At 40.1% G+C, this 18,340-nt stretch overlaps 1 protein-coding gene and 1 long non-coding RNA gene across 8 annotated transcripts in view; one reads left to right on the top strand and one right to left on the bottom strand.

The window, feature by feature from the left end:
• Positions 1-12,821, bottom strand: part of Fbxo11 (F-box protein 11) — an 82,530-nt gene extending 69,709 nt beyond the window's left edge. The window contains exon 1 of one of the 5 annotated variants that reach the window (XM_087216415.1): positions 12,070-12,821. In XM_087216415.1, coding sequence (XP_087072541.1) covers positions 12,070-12,295 — 226 coding nt within the window. In that variant the 5' untranslated portion in view covers positions 12,296-12,821. Of the gene's footprint in view, positions 1-11,396; positions 11,514-11,727; positions 11,939-12,069 lie in introns of those variants that run through there. The other 4 variants (XM_004839413.4, XM_021253833.2, XM_087216416.1 and 1 more) reach the window with 4 other exon arrangements.
• The window catches only part of LOC147826979 (uncharacterized), a 131,777-nt gene continuing 124,963 nt past the window's right edge, over positions 11,527-18,340 (top strand). Inside the window, exon 1 of one of the 3 annotated variants that reach the window (XR_015453118.1) lies at positions 11,527-11,632. This is a non-coding gene — a long non-coding RNA (uncharacterized LOC147826979). The remainder of the gene's footprint in view (positions 11,633-18,340) is intronic. The other 2 variants (XR_015453117.1, XR_015453116.1) reach the window with 2 other exon arrangements.

The raw sequence follows: 18,340 nt of genomic DNA, 5'->3' as shown, positions 1-18,340 counted from the left end.
AATGATTAGAAGTCAGAACAGATATGGAACAGAAGGGGGGGCTTATAATCATCTTAATATTTCACAGAAAGCTAACAGACTGTGGTCTTGCAAACTGTCTAAGGATTAAAGTTACAAAAACTCCAGTTACATATGCTCAAGTGGAGATACAGAGGTAAGTGTATCTAAATCTGCCTATCTCCATCCATGGAAGTATAAATGTATTTGGTGTAAGCAGAAAAATATGAGCTAACTTAGGAGATAAACTGTTGATTAATGAAAAGCCTGATTTTTACTCGTTAGAAGAAAAAGGCGCAAGTAAAAAATGTAAGACAATAAAAACAGTATCAATCTTATTTGTAATTCATCCTGATCTCAAATTTTATTTAAATTTAGCTTAAGTTTCATTAAATCAAGAACTATATAGTAATAACCAACAAATTCAAACCTTTCACATTTATACTAGGTAACTCCAATGATACAAAAAAATTTTAGAGCACAGAAGAAGTCATCTTATTCAAAAAGCCACCCTGAATCAGCTCAGGCTCCTTGTCCTCAAACTTAAAAGCAACACTTACTGAATGTGGCTGTGTGAAAAATAAAAATAAGTATGAAAAAGAAGATGGCAGTCTTCTTTACACTTCTTTCTGTAGACAAGAAAGCTTAAACGTTACCACTGGACTGGCAAGTGCTGAAAGAGCAGATATATTTCAAGCAAGTAGTTCCTTAAGAACAGTGCCTCATCTGTCAATCTCAGGGGACACTTGTTTATATGGAAGTACAAGTTTATGTGCCAGGAGCACTTTAGCACAAGAGCTCACTTGAAGGAGAGCTTATCAGGGATGCTGGCAGAGGTACTTTTTCATCTTCCTCCCATATATCAGGAATGGACAGATACAGTCAAGGACTAGAAAAACACCTTTGAGAGCAAAATGTGCCTCAAATTTTCCATGAAAGTGTTACAATTTTAAAAGAAAAGCTGTAATATAATAAAGGGTAATCAAGGATAAGCAGAAAACCAGAATCAAATGAAATAACTGAAACTTTGCCATCTTTGGGGAAACCGGAACTATACTAAATAAACTTGGTGACTTTTGAAAAAAGATCCTCATTGTATTATTTGCAAAAATAAAATTAAATAAAACCCACTAAAGCTATTCTTCCCAAGCTGAACAGCATAAAATCAGTACATAAAATTTTTTAGCACACAAACTGGGTACAGTGGCCTGTACCTGTTGTCCCAGCCACTCAGGAGGCTGTGATAGGACTACTTAAGTCCAAGAGTTCAAGGCCAGAATGGACAAAATAGTGAGACCTTATCTCTCAAAAAGAAAGTTTATAATACCACATCTGTGCCACAGCTCAGCATATTTTAATACAATGTGGTTATCTACAAAAATGAAAATGGAAAAGAACATGGCTGTCCCCTATAGTGGTATTTGAGGATTAACTCTTAGTCCCAGAACTAAATTGTTAAAGGATAAAAGAGCAGATATATGGGGGTGAGGGGCCACGGCCCACAGTAGTATCTGAAATGGAATCATCCTTTCCAGTCACTATTTTTTTTTTTTTTTTTGGTACCGGGGATCGAACTCGGGACCTTGCGCTTGCAAGGCAGGTGCTGGAACCACTGAGCCAAATCCCCGGCCCCATCCAGTCACTATTTTAACAACAAAATTACAAGGCCATATTCATGTGTCTTAAAGCTATTTTACCTTCTATTTCTTATAAAGCAACTGGAAGTTCTGCCTTTTGGAAAATATGAGCAATGGTATATGTTGAGATATAAAACTCAAAGGGAAGTGTGCATATGTTTACTGAAGATACATATAAGAATGCTCACCATTATTCCTGACAGTCAAACACAAAACAAGTCTAAGTCCATCTCTATGTCCTCATCAGTGGTAGAATGAATGAACTGTATATAGTATTTATAATGTAATATTAAGCAGCAAAGAGTGAACGAACTAACACTACATGCAACATTATGGATAAAACTCACAAATACTAAGGGAAAGAAGCCAGTAATACAGGGAGCACACACTGGGTAATTATATGTACATAAAGTTCAAAATCAGGTACAACTAATCAAAGCAATAAGAAAGAGTTGGGAGCAGTAACTGGGAGAGCCCTGAAAGGGGACCTTTAGATGCTGGTAGTGTTTTAGTTCCTCATCTAGGTACATGGCTCCATTGGTTACATGGCTATGTTCATTTCATGAAAAGCAACCAAGCTGTATGCCAATGATCTGTTCACTTACTTCAATTAAAAGCTTAATTTTAAAGATTAATAAAATAATTTCTATGAACAATTATATAGATATAAAATCTATATCTGAAAAACAGAAACATTCTAATTCAAATGACCCATACATACTGCCCCTCCCTCCTACCTGCTCCAGCTCTTATTTCTTTCCATCCTAATCCTCAACCCAAAATTGGTCTTTTTTTTTTTTGGTACTGGGGATTGAATTTGGGTCCTTGCACTTGCGCAGCAGGCGGCGAAACCACTGAGCTAACTCTCCCCCCCCCCTTTTGAGACAGGGTCTTGCTATGTAGTTCAGGCTGGCCGCAAACTCATGGGAATTCTCCTGCCTCAGCCTCCTGAGTGCTAGGACTACAGGCGCGCACCACCACACCCAGCTGGTCTTTTGAAAAAAAGGAAGGAAAAAAACAAACAAACCACCATTTAATTTCATTTATCTTTTTTTTTTTTTTTTTTTTTTTTTTACTTATTGCAATTCAAATATTTATTTTTTTTACTTTAACTCTGCAAATTTGAGCCAAACTTATTTGGGAGTGATATGTTAGAGAATTAAAAGGCTCACATGGAATATTTAAGGAGGGCATGTAAGGACACCTTATCCCTTTTAAGTAGGCCAAAAATAACAAAATTTGAGAAGTAATCATAATCAGATCCTTAAAAATGTAAATACCTTTCAGAGGATTATGATGGCATCCGTGATTCATATACAACTATTAATGAGTTCAGGGTCCACTTTTAATATGCACTTGACCTTACATGAAAAAGAGAAAAAATGATTCTACGACTTCCTTTACTATAAGATCACTCTGGGAATATTATATTCCAAAATATAGGGCCTTCTCTCTATTCCTTTTTCTTTCAAACAAGTATTTTATCTTTCTTCATTGCCATGATGCAAGCCTGAAAAGACTTTTTATTAAATTCTATTCACTTTTTTTTGGTACTGGGGATTGAACTCGGGTCCTTGCACTTTCGAAGCAGGCACTGGAACCACTGAGCTAAATCTCTGGCCCTACTCACTTTTAATTCTCCTTAAAGCCTGTGTTCTTACCCCCAAAAGGGTATGATTAGTTAGGTGAGAACAATTATTAGTGACATATATACAACGTCAATCACCAATTGTGTCCTTCTCAAAACATAATGGATAAAATATAGTTATATAGTCGTCTTCCTCCTAAGTGTTATGTTCCCATACAGCCAAATGTTCTTATCATGCTATATACAGTATCATGGATGGAAGACACAAAGTCAATGCTTGGGAGTAGAAAGAGTTTTCATATCCGACCTCTGAATACTAGCAAGAAAGCATCTAAACCCCAGCAGAATTGGCAAACCAGCAAAGATTAATCTGACTCAAGTCAGGTGGCTATATATTACAGTACTAAAGAAACTAATGCCAAAGGCTGAGCTCCCAAGGTGGCCAATTACTGTAATTCCACACTAAAGAAAAGCTTTTGGGGGGTGGAAGGCTAAGGTAGAAGGATCCCCAAGTTCACGCCCATTCCAGGCAAGGCCATATCTCAAAAGAAAAGATTAAAGAAGGGGTCTGGGGGCCGGGGATTTAGCTCAGTGGTTCCAGCGCCTGCCTCACAAGTACAAGGTTCCGAGTTCGATCCCCAGTAACAACAACGACTAGAGGGGCTGGGGATTTAGCTCAGTGGTTCTGGCACTGTGCAAGGTCCCGAGTTCAATCCCCGGTACCAAAAAAACAAGGGGGACTAGGAATGTAGCTCAGTGCAAAGGCCCTGGATTCAGTCCCTATTACTGAAAAAACAAAACCTCAACATTTCAATGAAGATTTTGGTGCAACCCAACTTAGCCATCAGGAAAAATCAGAGTAGTTGTTCATTAGGGGAAAACAGTGGAACTACAATTATTACTATTACCATAAAAACAATTTATTTTTTCTCTCATGCAATGTCTAGGTCTTAATGGTTTTTAATGTTTAGTCACCAAGTGGGAGAATAGCTTCTAGTATTTTACCCCCTTTTTGAACATAACTCCACAATGTTCCATGTGTTAGAAGGGCAGAACATTCGACAACAGAATTTTCAGAAACTGAGAGTAAGCATAAATACACGAAATTATACTTGCAAACTTACACTTAAAAAATACTGTCTTATTTTTCATTTTAAAATGAAAAATGCAATTAATACATTCATTTTCAAAGTAAAGTAAGTACTTTTGGAATTTGACTAAAACCAAAATAAATTAATGTAAAGGAAGTTAGCTGGTTTCATTTCTCTAATTCTAATGGATTAGTTTAAGCACATATCTTATGGTAGCCAAATATATACAAAAACCCCAAAGCTACACATATAACAAACATACAAAACTGTGCTAAGGAAAGGATATTTAGCCCACAAACCAATTAAAATTATGATTGAAGGCTAATACTATCATTTAACACATTTTTCCTCTCCTAAAATACTACGTCTGTAACCATGAGCTAAAATGACTTAACATTCTTTATTCATAACTTATGAGTAATTCAGGGGAAATCTACCCTTCTTTGTACAATAAGTGCTTAGTGATCTCATCAACATGCTGGAAAAAGCATGCGGTCAATCAGTGCAGTCTCTTCAGAGACAAATCTACATAGAAGCAAAATTATGATCAGACATGGAAAATGAGGAATCAGATGATTTAACACTCACTAACATAGCCAGGCACGGTGATGCACCCCATACTCCCAGCACTCTGAGGGGCTGAGGCAGTAGGATTACAAGGCTGAGCCCAATCTAGGCACTTAGGAAGACTATCTCAAAATGAAAAAAAAGTGCTGGCAAGTAGCTCAGTGCAAAGGCCCTGGGTTTAATCCCTGGTACTTGAAAAAAAAAAAAAAAAGTCATGAAATTGATATATCTGTCTCCAAAAGATAGATGGGATAATGGACACAGATCTGCTATAAGAGCTAGGTTATTTCCTCCTCTGAAAGTGATGAAGACTTTCTGCCAAATATTTTGGTATCTTTGTTTATGGAAACACTGGGGGATCGATATATGAATCAATTTTGATAGTCTTTTTCTGCTACTTCTTATGCATCTTCCCTTCTATGTAACTGTTAGCCTCAGTTCATTCGTTTAAAAATGCATAATAAGCCTGACATGGTGGCACATGCTTGTAATTCCAGCAATCAGGAGGAGTTCGAGGCCAGCCTGGGGTACATATTGAGTTCAAGGCCAGTCTAAACTATACATAGTGAGACTCTGTTTCAAAACAAAACAAACGAACAAATAAATGCATGATAAAAACACTTTACAAACTAGCTAAAAGAGATAATACGTGAGAAAGGCTGTCTGGCTCAGATTCTAGTACACAGCAGAAACAGAATATTATTATTCCAAATACCTGTTTCTCCTGTTTCATTAGTCTTTCTTCAAACAGTATTTCAATTCATTAAAGGTAAGATTACTCATTAACAATTATAACCAGTCTCTCTTAGATTTGTTTATTTTTTAGGTTTTTTGAGACAGTCTAGCTCTAATTTAGGCTGGTTGGGAACTAGTTAGCTCAGGCTGGCCTCAAACTCCCAGTGATCCTCCTGCCTCAGCCTCCCAAATGCTGGGATTATAGGTGTGCCACCATGCCTAGCACTCTAAGTTTTGAGCATTCTGGGGTATGCCAGAAACTATGACAACTCAGGCATATTTTAAGTCCTGAGTTTAATTTTATATACATCCAAAAGAATCTCTTATTTTTTTTATTATTTAAAAGAATGTCATTTCCTGAGCATTTATCATGCACCAAGTACTTAACTATCTTTTATCATTACAATTATCCTATAAGGTAAATGTTATCCCTATTTTATAGATTATGAAATAAGACACAGAGAGGTTAACAATACTGGCCCAATGTCAAACAGCTAATCAGTGGTCAGACTAGCTGTGAGCTCAGTATATCATACTACCTACTAATTCATCCCTTATATTTTGTCTTTATAATTCTATTTTCAGAAGGCAACAACTGCAATTGGGGAGGAGGACCTTGCCACCAATAATCTCAAATACTAATCAGGGTTTTGTCTTTTTTTAAAGAAAAGAATGCAAATCAAAGAGCTGATGAATTAGTGAAATAGAAGCTTGAAACAGTAACACTGTACTTCACAGACAAATAGGATGAGATAAGACACAAAATAAGAGTAACTTATTAGGGACAAACAGGGAGACAATAAGACATCTCACACTGAAATAACTCTGTAGTTATAATAACTGTGTAGATTGGTTATTTTCAAAGTTATGAAGGGGAGGGCCACAGATGTAGCTCAGTGGCACAGCGCCTGCTTGGCAAGTGTGAGGTCCTGAGTTCAATCCTTGGTACATACACACAAAAAAAGATATATGGGGGAAAAACTGAGAAAATACAGTCAACCTCTATACGTAGGGGTTCCATATCCCTGTATTCAACCATCCATGGATTGAAAATGTTGAGGGAAAAAACTACTGAACATGTACGAACTTTCCCCCAACATTATTTTCTAAACAATACAGTATATACCTTGTATTACATATTATAAATAACTCAGAGATGATTTATAGTACATATGGGGGGATCTGTGTAGGTTATATGCAAAATCTATACTACTGGTTTGTCATTTTGTTAGGGACTTGAGCGCCTGTGGGGGATTTTGACATCCATGGACTACTGTACTTGCTATCTTTAAATTCTGCCAATTTCAGGAGGGGGGAATCCTCACTAACAGATCAGGATCTACTAGTGTCTTGCTTTATCTGATAGGTCTCCAAGTTAGTTGGCCTTTCCTTAGGCTCCCAGAACTTCAAGAAAGAGAAAAGCAACAGGACAGCCCTTTGGCCTCATCATACCTTCCACATGAACACTGATATTACCCCATTTGTAACTCTCAAATAATTTTTAAGTTTTGAAAAAACACTCTCCACAGGGGGGGAAAATCATTTGACACTTCTCCCATAAGACATGGTTTGAAGATTAATCCAGCACATGGGAGAGTAGGGCCTACTAAGCACTTAATTCCTACAAGAGGAAAAATCATGTTGTTTGAAACTCCTGAATCTACTAAGGTTGCAGAGGTTCCTTATTCTGTAAGCAGAAAAAAAAGTTCCTTATTCTATGAAGGTAAAATCTCATGAGCTCAAACAATCCCCCAGAAGGTGTAACTAGCATATATAACTAGAACATACCTAACTAGAACACCAAGGAGTGTCCTGGCTACTATATAAATATGAATGTGAAGCTCCCTCAGAAATACTATTTGTGTGTCTTTTTGAGACAGGATTCTGCTATGTTGTCCACACTGGGCTCAAGTGATCCTTCTGACTCAGGCTAGAATTACAGGGGCCTGGCCATCAGGAATAGCTTATCTATTACTATGTACAGAATTATTCCAACAATTAAAAAAAAAAATCATCCCTGAATACCATGGTCAGAGGTGATTTTTAAAAAAATCCTACAAATAGGGGACTAAACAGAGTCAGTTTAACTCTAAAACTATTCCAGATTATTTCTTGAATTATGTCACTAAATTTTCAGCATTTCAAAGTTTTCCCAGTCCCTGTGAAAAAATTACAACTTTCAAAAATTCCCATATAAAGATTATTTTCAGTACTTAAATTTCATCTTTTATTGAAACACAATAACAAGAAACAAGTAACAGTGACTGATTCTACGTAAAATAATTTAGTAGCCAGAGGCAGATATAAGACTTTGTAATTTTAAATTATGTACATTACCTAAAGAAATTAATTTTCACAATTTAAAACTACTGATCAGAATAGCGAACACTTTGGTAGACTTGTAGTTTTTCCCATATGTATTTCTAGAAACAAGATACAAAACAGAGTTCAAGAACAAAGATGATAAATTCGGCAGAACAAACTGCAAAAGCTAAATCCTTTTGGAATTTTAAAACAAAATATAAAACCAAAGGAAATGAAATCAGTATGCTAAAAAGACATCTATACCCCATGTTTAATGCACCACTATTCACAATGGCTAAGAAATGGAAAAAAACCTAAGTGTCCATCAACTGATGAACGGATGAGCGATATATATACACAGTGTATATAATATATACTGTGTACATAAACAGTATATATGAATAATAGAATACAATTCAGCCATAAAAAGGATGAAATCTTACCATTTTTGTCACAAAATGGAAACTGGATATCATTATGTTGTCACAAAATGGAAACTGGATATCATTATGTTAAGTAAAATAAGCCAGGCACGGAAAGACAAATACCATAAGCTTTCACTCATATGGAATCTAAAAAAGTTGAATTCATAGAAGTTGAGAATACAGTGATGTGTATCAGAAGCTGGGAAGAGCTGGGGAAAGGTGGGGGCACATAGGGAAAGACCGGTTAACAGTACTATGTTATAGTCAGAAAGGAGAAGTTCTGGTGTTCTGTTGCATAGTAAGGTGACTATGGATAACAAAATATATTTCAAAAAGCAAGAAGAGCCAAGTGTGGTGGTACACACCTGTAATCCCAGCTACTTGGGAGGCTGAGGCAGGAGGATCCCAAGTTCAAGGGCAGCTTGGGCAACCTATCATCTCAAAATTTAAAAAAAATTAAAAGGAATGGGGATGTAGCTTAGTGGAGGAGCACTTGCCTAGCATGCATGAGGGCTCAGGTTCAATCTTCAGCACTGCAGAAAACAAAAAACAAAACAAGCCAGAAAAATTTTAAATGTTTTTACTACTAAGAAATGATAAATATTTGAGGAGACAGATACACTTACCCTAAACTGAACATTACATGATATACACTTGTATTGAAACATCAAACAGTGCCTCATAAATGTACAATTTTTATGTCAATTAAAAAACAGAAAAGATACAAAAACCCCCAAATATTAAAAACCCAACCCCACATTACTTTTGGTTTCACTAAATCATAGAATATATTATCAAAGTGTGACTGTATGGAACACAAATTATTTTCTATTAGCTGAAAGTGTTCATTGAAATTCCAAATTCAAGAATTTAAGAATCAAAAGGCTAATGATTAGTATTCAGTTATAAAATAGTGGCCCAGTGAGGCACAGAGATGTATACATGTGCTCCTTGTCCTTTGGAAGGCTGAAGCAGGAGGACTGCAAATCAAGGCCGGCCTGGGCAACTTAGTGACAGTGAGTCTCAAAATAAAAATATAAAAAGGGCTGGCATCTGGGAGCTGTAATCCTAGCACTGAGAGGAGAAGGCAAGAGGATCTCAAGTTCAAGCCCAGCCTGGGTAACTTAGTGACAGCAAGAGCTTGTCTCAAAAGGTAAAAATGAAGAGTTCTAAGATTTCACTCTACAAGGTTCAGTTTCTTTCTCATCAAACATTGACCATTATACATGAGAAAATATGTGCATGTGTGTGCATATATATAATATACATATACATACATACAGGTAAATATATTTTTGCCAAGGAAGTATTTATTCCAATTAATCTATAGGTGAGGAAGCAGCTAAAAACTACCTTGGCAGAATTTCTGTTTGCAAAAACGTTCTGTTATTACCACTAAAAAGCCTAAAGTGCATCTTCACATGAAATAAGTGACTTTATATACGGATTGAACTAACCTCTTAAAACAGTGAGTCTCACTTTGATTCCCTACCTGGAAAACTGCCTGATCCATTATTATGTAATACTACCCAAGATGAATTAAAGAGTTACAACATATTTATCAGGAATTAAGGGGGAGAATAAAGAAAAGGAAAAACCTCTTTTCCAAACTAGAAATAGCAACACTGTATGCTCCATAAACTTTTTAAGACAAAAATGTTCTTCTTAGCAAACTTCTGATTATATAAACTGCACACTTTAAAATATAATCAAAACGCCAATTTTTCAAAGAATGATGTATTTTTTACATAAGACTAGGCAAATCTTTGTCTTTTAATTCATCTTAATGTTTTATTCATTTTGAGACCATTTATTTGCCCTCTGAAAAACACACTATTTTCCCTGAAGACTAATCAGCAAGTTCTTTTCCCCTCTGTGCCAACACTGAACCTCCAGAACAGTTCCTGCTAGCCACAGCAGAGCAACACTCCTACAGTGCATTTCATTCACCATTTGCTAAACTACACACTGAAATTCTGATTCAAGAACATCTTTGTCAGTGTACTAACAGCAACAAAAAGGACACTGGCATGTAACTGACAACAAACTAGTCACTTTACTTCATATATATGTAGAAATAAACTTTGGTAGCTAATAATTTTGATTAAGTGAAAAAAACTGTCGAAGAATTACCTCAACTAAGTTGGAAATTATACACAAATTGTGAAATGGAGATTCAGAACTGACATTTAAAAATACACAATGTGAATAAATTAGGTTTGACTGACACATTTTGATTCAGTGCTAAAGTTATTAACAAAATCAGTACATCTTGAAAAAGCTTACTGTAGCAAAAGAATCCTTAATAGTAAAGGCTAGCATTTCAACTTTGTGTCATTGTTTTCTCAAAAAAAAAAAAGTAAACTCTAGAATATACAGTGCCAATTGTGGAAGGAGACTAGCATCTTATTTGCATGGAACACCAGAAGAACTCTTAACATGCATATAGAAAAGGAAATGGTGAGACTACATTTAAAAAATTTGTCCCTAAACAGGCAAACGTTTCAAAGAATCAAAATCTATTTACCTATTATATTGCACAAGACAAGCTTGAAATAGCACCTTCTTTCAAGAAACATAAAGCAAAATGCTTTCTCAAAGACTTACAGTGACTAATACAAACCCTTTAAACTATTTTCAGATTAATATCTTTGTTAAATATTTTGATCAAGTACAACAATGAACAGTTTGTAAGGAAAGAATGTATAATTTTAAAAATACATTTACATTCAGTCCCCTCCATCAAAGGAGGCGTGACAAACAACGCATGTAAAATTAACCTTAATCCGCCAACTAAAGCACGCAAAATGTCTCCGAACAATTCTCCTCCTTAAAACAACAATCATACACAAAAAACACGGTTACTGACCTCCACCCCCACTGCAAACAGCTAATTAATAAAGAGACTAGTTGTTTGGAGATCAAGGTGCAACACCTTCATTTCACAAACCTCTCAAAAATAACCGTAACATCTAAGTAGAACTGAATGTTATTTTTGCTAAAGCAGGAATCCAACCCCGGGGAGTCTCAACCCTTAGACAATGGTGGTTACCAGACAGTGCTGCACAGTTGGGTCCAAATGACACATTTCGCTAGGCCTTGGTCACAAACGCGCGCGCGCGCTCACACATACGATCCCCAGAGGCCGGTTCTGGGGAACCGGTGTTCCAGCCCCACGAGGGGAGGGGGGGTGGGGGCGGCGGGGTTGGGGGAGCGGAAAGTAACCGCACGGCACGCGACGGAGGGGGTCCGAAATGGCCGATGGCTCCTGTACTTCTTTATTCCGAGGTCTGGATTTAACGGGTCCTTCCCCGGGGCTCTGTAACTAAGGGGCAACTACGCAGCGAGCGTCGTGGGTGGGAGGGGAGTCGCCGCTGCCTTACCCCGTGACCGGGAAAGGTAGGGAACAAGTTCCCGGCCGCCCGGGTCCCGGTCCCTGTCCCCTCTTCCCCCTGAGCCCATGTCGACTAGCTCCTGGCTGCCCCCGCCGCCCGAGGACTGGCGATCACTCCGCGGCCTCCCGGGCCCACAGCCCGGTGGGCCCGCGAGGAGCTAGGAGCCGGGCGGGGCGGGAGGAGGCGCTGGCCCGGAACAGACAAAGCGCGGCCTGACCGGGGCCGGGGCCGCGGCGCTTCCTGCCGGGCCGACGCTGCGGCACCGCGGGTCCCCGTCCCCCTCCCGGTTCCCCGCGTCTCCCCCCCCCCCCGGGGGACCCGCGGCCTTACCCCGCTCGCCCGCGTTGTTCCGCTCCTGAGGCGGTGGCGGCGGCGGCGGCGGCGGCGGCGGCGGCGGGGGCTGCTGCTGCTGCGGCGGCGGCGGCTGCTGCTGGGGCGGCGGCGGCTGCTGGGGCGGCTGCGGCGGCGGCTGCTGCGGGGGCTGCTGCGGGGGCTGCACCGGGCGCGGCCGTGACACTCGCCTGGGTCTCCGGTTGGCGGCTCGCACGGAGTTCATTTGCCGGGCTGAGGTGGCGGCGGCGGCGGCGGCGGAGGGACACAGTCAGGCGGGAGCGCGCGGCGAGCTCGGGGCCGGACCGGCGGGGAGGGAGGAGACGATGGTCGAGCTGGGGACCCTGAGTGCGGGAGGGAGGCCGAGGCGGCGGGGAGGAGGGCAGGCGTCCGCCCCGTGCCCGCGCGGCTTCTCGGGCGAGGAGCGGAGCGCGGCGCGGGGAGCGGAGCGCCCGGCTCTTTCTTCCCCTGCCCCCCACAACCCCTCAAAGAGGTTCCTGCAAGGAATTTTCTCTCCCCTCGGCCGCTCCGCTCTCCTCCCCCTCTCCTCGGCGACAGGGAAATGAGTGTGAAGGGAGGAGATAGGGGAAAGAGGCGTCGTCGTGCCTCCTCCTTAAAGGAGCCTTCCCTCCGCCTCCTTAGCGCCGTCGCCGCCGCCTCGGCTGCTGCTCGGTGGCAGAAGGAGCCATGGACGCCGCCGGAGGCTCCGCGCTAGCCCAGTGGGTCCCTCCCCGCCGCGGGGCTGACCGGGGGCGCTGGGAGGGCCGCGGGCGCGGGGAGGGGGGGACGGGAGGGGTGGGCCAGGAGGGCGGGATTCCATCCAGGCGACCAATGAGAAGCGTCCAGACAGCCCGCGGGCCAATGGAGCCTCTGCTCGTATCGCGCAGCCCTTCCTTTAACGCCCTGTTTCCTCGCTGGGGTTTCCTCCCTCCCTTACCGCGGAGGGAAAGGGGGGGGGAGTGTGTCGGGGCGGGTGATAATGGGGAGGTACCAGGGCAGATAATAGAGCTGGGGTAGGCGAAGGGAGCGCCTGTGCGTGGCGACGACTCAGGGAGAGGAGGTTCTCGGAGGAAAGGGTGGGGGCTGCTGATGTAATGGGGAGAAGTGATTAATCCTTCGTTTTGCTCTTTCAGCTCTCCCCACCCACCCCAACCTTCACCCGATTTTTTAAGCGGAAAAAAAGTGGAGCGAGGGAGCCAATCTTTGGTAACTCAGGTTTTCTGTGCTAGGTAGGTTCAAAATCTGAGCTGTAGGGAGCGCTAGAGATCCTGTGCCCTTTCGCCCAGGTACAGTAGTATTCGCAAACCTTAGCGATCTACTTTACGGAGCTTTGAGTTAAGTTTGGAGTCGGTTCTTACAGTCATCTAAACCTTCGGAAGATTTTGACCTTTGGGCAGTTTGCCCCGCTTTTTGGAGAAGTGATCACCTTTGAGAAGATAATATATGAAAAAGGGGAAAAGTAAATATGTTGAGGTTGTGATTGTGACCCCCCCCTTTGGTTTTGTTTTGTTTTTGATCCCATAAACTCAAAGGAAAAGAACCCCCTTTTGTATCTGTATCTGGTCCCCTGATCATAATCTCTCCCTAAGGAAAACTCGTTTCTATTCCCTAGCTGCTGTTGTGATGACTGAAGATGGACTTTCTCAATTCTCCCTCTTCTCTCTTCTTTCTTTCCTTTTTTGAATGTGGTACAACTACCAGTTTTCTGGATTTTTTCAGACCTTTCTATTTCTCACTCATTTGAGCTTCATCAGTTGTTGCCTAGGTTTTAGATAATTAGACGATTACAAAGAATGATAAAGGAAGAGTGGGAGGGAGAAAAATGTGTATTTTGAGGGGATAGGGAAGACGGAGAGAGGAGATATGAACCGGTATTGTGTAGTTTAAGTCCCAGATTTGAATCTAGGCAAAGTCCTCCTTTCTAGATATAGTAGCAGGCCCCCTGCCCCCATGTATTTTGTACTACAATGGTGTTTTCAATTTTTAAAAGTTCTGTGATATTGAGGTGCCTTTTTTGGTCTCAAAATGGAGAAACTTGGATCTGTTTCTTGTTCAGAAACATACTGGAGGGCCAGGCTTGATGGTGCACATTAGCACTCTGGAGGCTGAGGCAGGAGAATTGCCATGAGTTCAAAGCCAGTCTGGGCTACATAGCGAGACCCTGTCTCCAAAAAACAAAACAAAACAAAAAACCATACTGGAGGACAGCTGTTAAAAAACAGCTTGAAAGACTACAAATTTTTATGGTTGTTAAGTAGGTACCATTGAATAAAAATTTACATTTGGGGCTGGGGATTTAGCTCAGTGGTGCCACTGCCTGCTTCACAAGTGCAAGGTCCTGAGTTCGATCCCCGGTACCCCCCAAAAATTTTGGTTTATATAAACATAGAAAAAGTAAAAGTAGAAGAAAGTTTCACGATACAGTAGTTGTTATGTGTGGCTACAATTTTGATTTTTTCCAAAAATGTACTTTCTTATTCAGTAAGTACTGATTCATTCCATGTACTCGAGGGACTGTGGGAAATATCAATAAAATAAAAGGCAAAATCTTGGGCATAAAGTGTTTGTATTTTGGTGCAGCAGAGTTTTACTTACACTAATTGGGATGTACAATGAAAATATGGTTTGTTTACTTTGTGTAAGTTTTAATCCTAAGCCCATATATTCAAATAAAATTTTTGTCTTTCAGATTTTACTTTCCTGTCTTCTTATTCCAAAATATATATGGAGTAGAGGGTTATTGTATAAAGTACAGAAAGTGGCTTATCCTGGATTCCTAAATCTATTATGACAATTCCAGGCCTTTGGAAGTAACATGCCTTTTTCTAGCATGACACTTCTTGTTCTGTAATGACCAATTTCTGATAGATGAAAGTGTCTTGAAAATGAGAGCTCCCTTTTCTAATTGACATGATGACCAGTGTGCTAGGAGCAGACCTAAAGGATGGGGAGGCTTATATGGCAGCAAGGAAGAGTATCTGAACCACACATCCCAATCCTTAGGTAGTATTCTGGAATGACGGTAAGGTCTGATAGCAGGATTGTGAGCCTCAAGAGTAGAACTGCTCATTTCTATTCTTTTAAGTACCACAGTTTCCTTTTGCTGACGTCTGTACCAAGGCATTTATCCTCCCATGGTACAACTTCTTTGTACTGACCCAATGGGTCCACTTATCCTCACAGCACTACTTTCTGAATCTTCTCTGTTTATCCTCTGCATCTTCTCAGAGATATGGGCACTTCTGGTTTTCCTGAATATCCTACGTGGGCCTTGATATGCCTGCCAGGGGCCTTGTTTTGGTCTTCCAGGGCCACTTCCCCTCTTTAATGTTCCTTTATATTCCCATGTCATTGTAAACGTGTCAAACTGAAAGCAGAACTCCTAGAGATCTTGACTTTTCACAGGGATGCCCAGAAAAACAAGCTACAAGCCTTGGCTTTCTTGAGTTTCCGCGTATTTATGTGAATATGTCAACTACATACCTCCCATTTTAGTTTCCCACCCTGAGAGGGGATGGAAAGTAAGCACATTGAGTCTCATCACCTCTCCTCTGTTCTTTTCTTTCCATTTTCCTCCAGGAATACAGGGGGTAGATTTTTCTCCTTATGTGTCAGGAGCTTTCCTTATGTGCTGTATTCATTCTTGAATGAGCATTTGCTCTGCTCCCTTCCTTGAAACCATGAAGGCTGATGAAGTGCAAGAGAGAAACTAGTTTAACAAATGGATCTATTGGGAGATATTTAGAAAAATATTATCCTATTCCCATGTCACTGGTTTCTACATATTTTTAATTTATTTCACAGGGTTAAATGTTAAGAGTCTTGTTTGTGTAAAAGTATTCAAAGCCATCTTAACTTGAAATTGTGGAACTTGAGAATTTTTAAGATGGGCCTTGGAGATCATTTAATCTCATTTCTGTATTTGACAGACTGAGAAATTAAAGTCCAAAGAAGTGAGATGACAAAATCAAATCCCATTATTATTTAGTAGCAAAGCTACTGCCTGCCTATCCAATTATTTCCATTCACAGATTAATATCTGTGAATACCATAATTCTTCTGTGAAAATCCAAAATATTGCAAAGGATTTTATCCACCATCAGGTCCTCCTGTATTAGCAAATAATCATGTAAATTAACCTCATGGAAGTTATATATGATAGAATACAGGAGAAATATTTAAAAGGCATTTTTTTATTTGAGGTAGTAGTCTTCCAGATTTATTTCAGTAACACTTAGCATAATTTCAGAGGACTGAATTCCCTCAGGGTTTGCTCTCTCTTCAAGAACATTTGTTTGTTTTTCCCAACTAATTACTGGTGCTTAACAGGTTAGTGACTTTAAAATTATTTGTTTATAAAATCTATCACAATAGGAGTGTAGAAAAATAAACTCTTTAATCATTTTAATTCCTGGCAGGTGATATTTACTGTGATTTTTAAATTATAATTTTTGCCATTTCAAAGGTTCAGCCTTCCTCTCCTCTGTCATTCCATCAACTCCCAAGCCGGCAGCACTCAGCCAGTTACATAAGATACCTCAAAGCTGCTCATTCCTTTAATGTCATTTAAGAAATTAGTTTGATCTGAATATGGTTTCCCTACAGGAATAACCAGCTCGGTTTAAAATATCCTTGTTAGAGTATAAATGACTTATCTCACTAAGCTTCAAAAATTCATTTTTTAGTACATGTCAGATAATATTTTATCAGTTGGGTAGAGAAAATTAACTTGGAACTAAGGATTTAAATTTAATGTATATGTGGGAAAACCTGGTAAGCATACAATCAAGTGATACTCATAATAGAGGCTATCTTTAAAGAAGTATTGAATCTAACTTTAATACCTTTCTCTTTGGAATAATACAGACATATTACTATTAAAAAGATTATGTTCAAGATTTAGGATAGGCTATGATAGATGGTTGTAAATCTTTATGTTTGCTTTTTAAAAGGAGAACCCAATTTCTAAATGTTGAGAGAAGACTGGGCAAAAATAATAAAACTCTGTTGTATTATGGAAATTCTGGTAGGGGACAGAAGTGTAGGCAGATGTGAGAGTGGATGACCAAGAGGGAGCTCTGCCACGTACTTGGGCAAATTCCTTAACCTATGCTTGTTTCTGAATCTATAAAATGGAGTCATAATAGTCATTTTATGCAGTTGTCATGAGTATTAAGTAAATTAATATCTATAAACTGCTTAAAACAGTGCTTGGTGGATAGTAAGGACTCAGTAAACTGTTAGCTATTATTATTGCCTCTGCTGGATGTGGTGTTGAAGGACTGATGGATTTCTTTTTTGTTTTTTGTTTGTACCGGGGATCAAACTTGGGACCTTTCGCTTGCAGGGCAGGCGGTAGAACCACTGAGCTAAATCCCTGGCCCTAATGGATATCAAGATTACATAGATATTGTATGTAGGGAAGCAGGTATGCTTTTGTAAGGAAGTATGTCTAGAAAATGAGTGGCAGTAGAAATTTTTTTAACAAGGTCCAATAAATAGAACTAAGGAAAGAGGCAGAGCAATTGGTACCAGTCAGACATGGGTTGAACTGATGGGAGGAGAATTGCATAGGATTTATCTGCTCAAGCAATCCTCAACTGAGGACCTTGTAGTAGATACAAGAAATAAATACATAGGCAGGCTTAGAAAAGAAAGGCAGCAGATGAAGGTTTATTTGTGTTGGAGGAAGAATTGGATCCCTTTAAGAAAGTAGCAGGTTAAAATTTAAACACTCATTTGGGCCTCCTTCAATATAGTGAACTATGGAAAGAAATGGAACAAGCATAGAGAAAGGAGTGGCAGAAAGTAATATACACGGTAGCACAAGTTTCTTTTTTTCTTTTTTTTTTTTGAGACAGGGTCTTACTCTGTAGTTCAGGTTGGCCTCAAAATTGTGGCAGTTCTCCTGCCTCAGGCTCCAGAGTGCTGGCATTATAGGTGTGTGCCACCACGGCTGGCGCACAAGTTTCTTATGGGCCAGGGGATCTCAAAACTAAGGGGAAGGAAATCTGGGGGGAAGACCACATATCAGAGAACACATTAGATCCCACTGTGCTCCTGAGATGATGGCCTTTGGAAGCATCAGTAGCAGCTTCAGACTCAGGAATCAATGGAGAGTGATTGCCTAGCTAAGACACATTTGGGAGAAGGGTTAATAAACCTAAGGAGTTCTAGAACAGGAAATAGTGGCAGCATCTGTGTCATAAATTTAAAAAGTCTCGAGGCTGCACTTGGTGGCATATACCTGTAATTCTAGCACTTGGAAGGC

Source organism: Heterocephalus glaber, unplaced genomic scaffold (assembly GCF_053883595.1).
Source record: "Heterocephalus glaber isolate CG9 unplaced genomic scaffold, H.glaber_assembly_v1.0 deba00001457, whole genome shotgun sequence".
Classification (NCBI taxonomy): Eukaryota; Metazoa; Chordata; class Mammalia; order Rodentia; family Bathyergidae; genus Heterocephalus; species Heterocephalus glaber.
The sequence above is the reverse complement of the archived record's forward strand: the minus strand, read 5'-3'. Positions and strand labels throughout refer to the sequence as shown.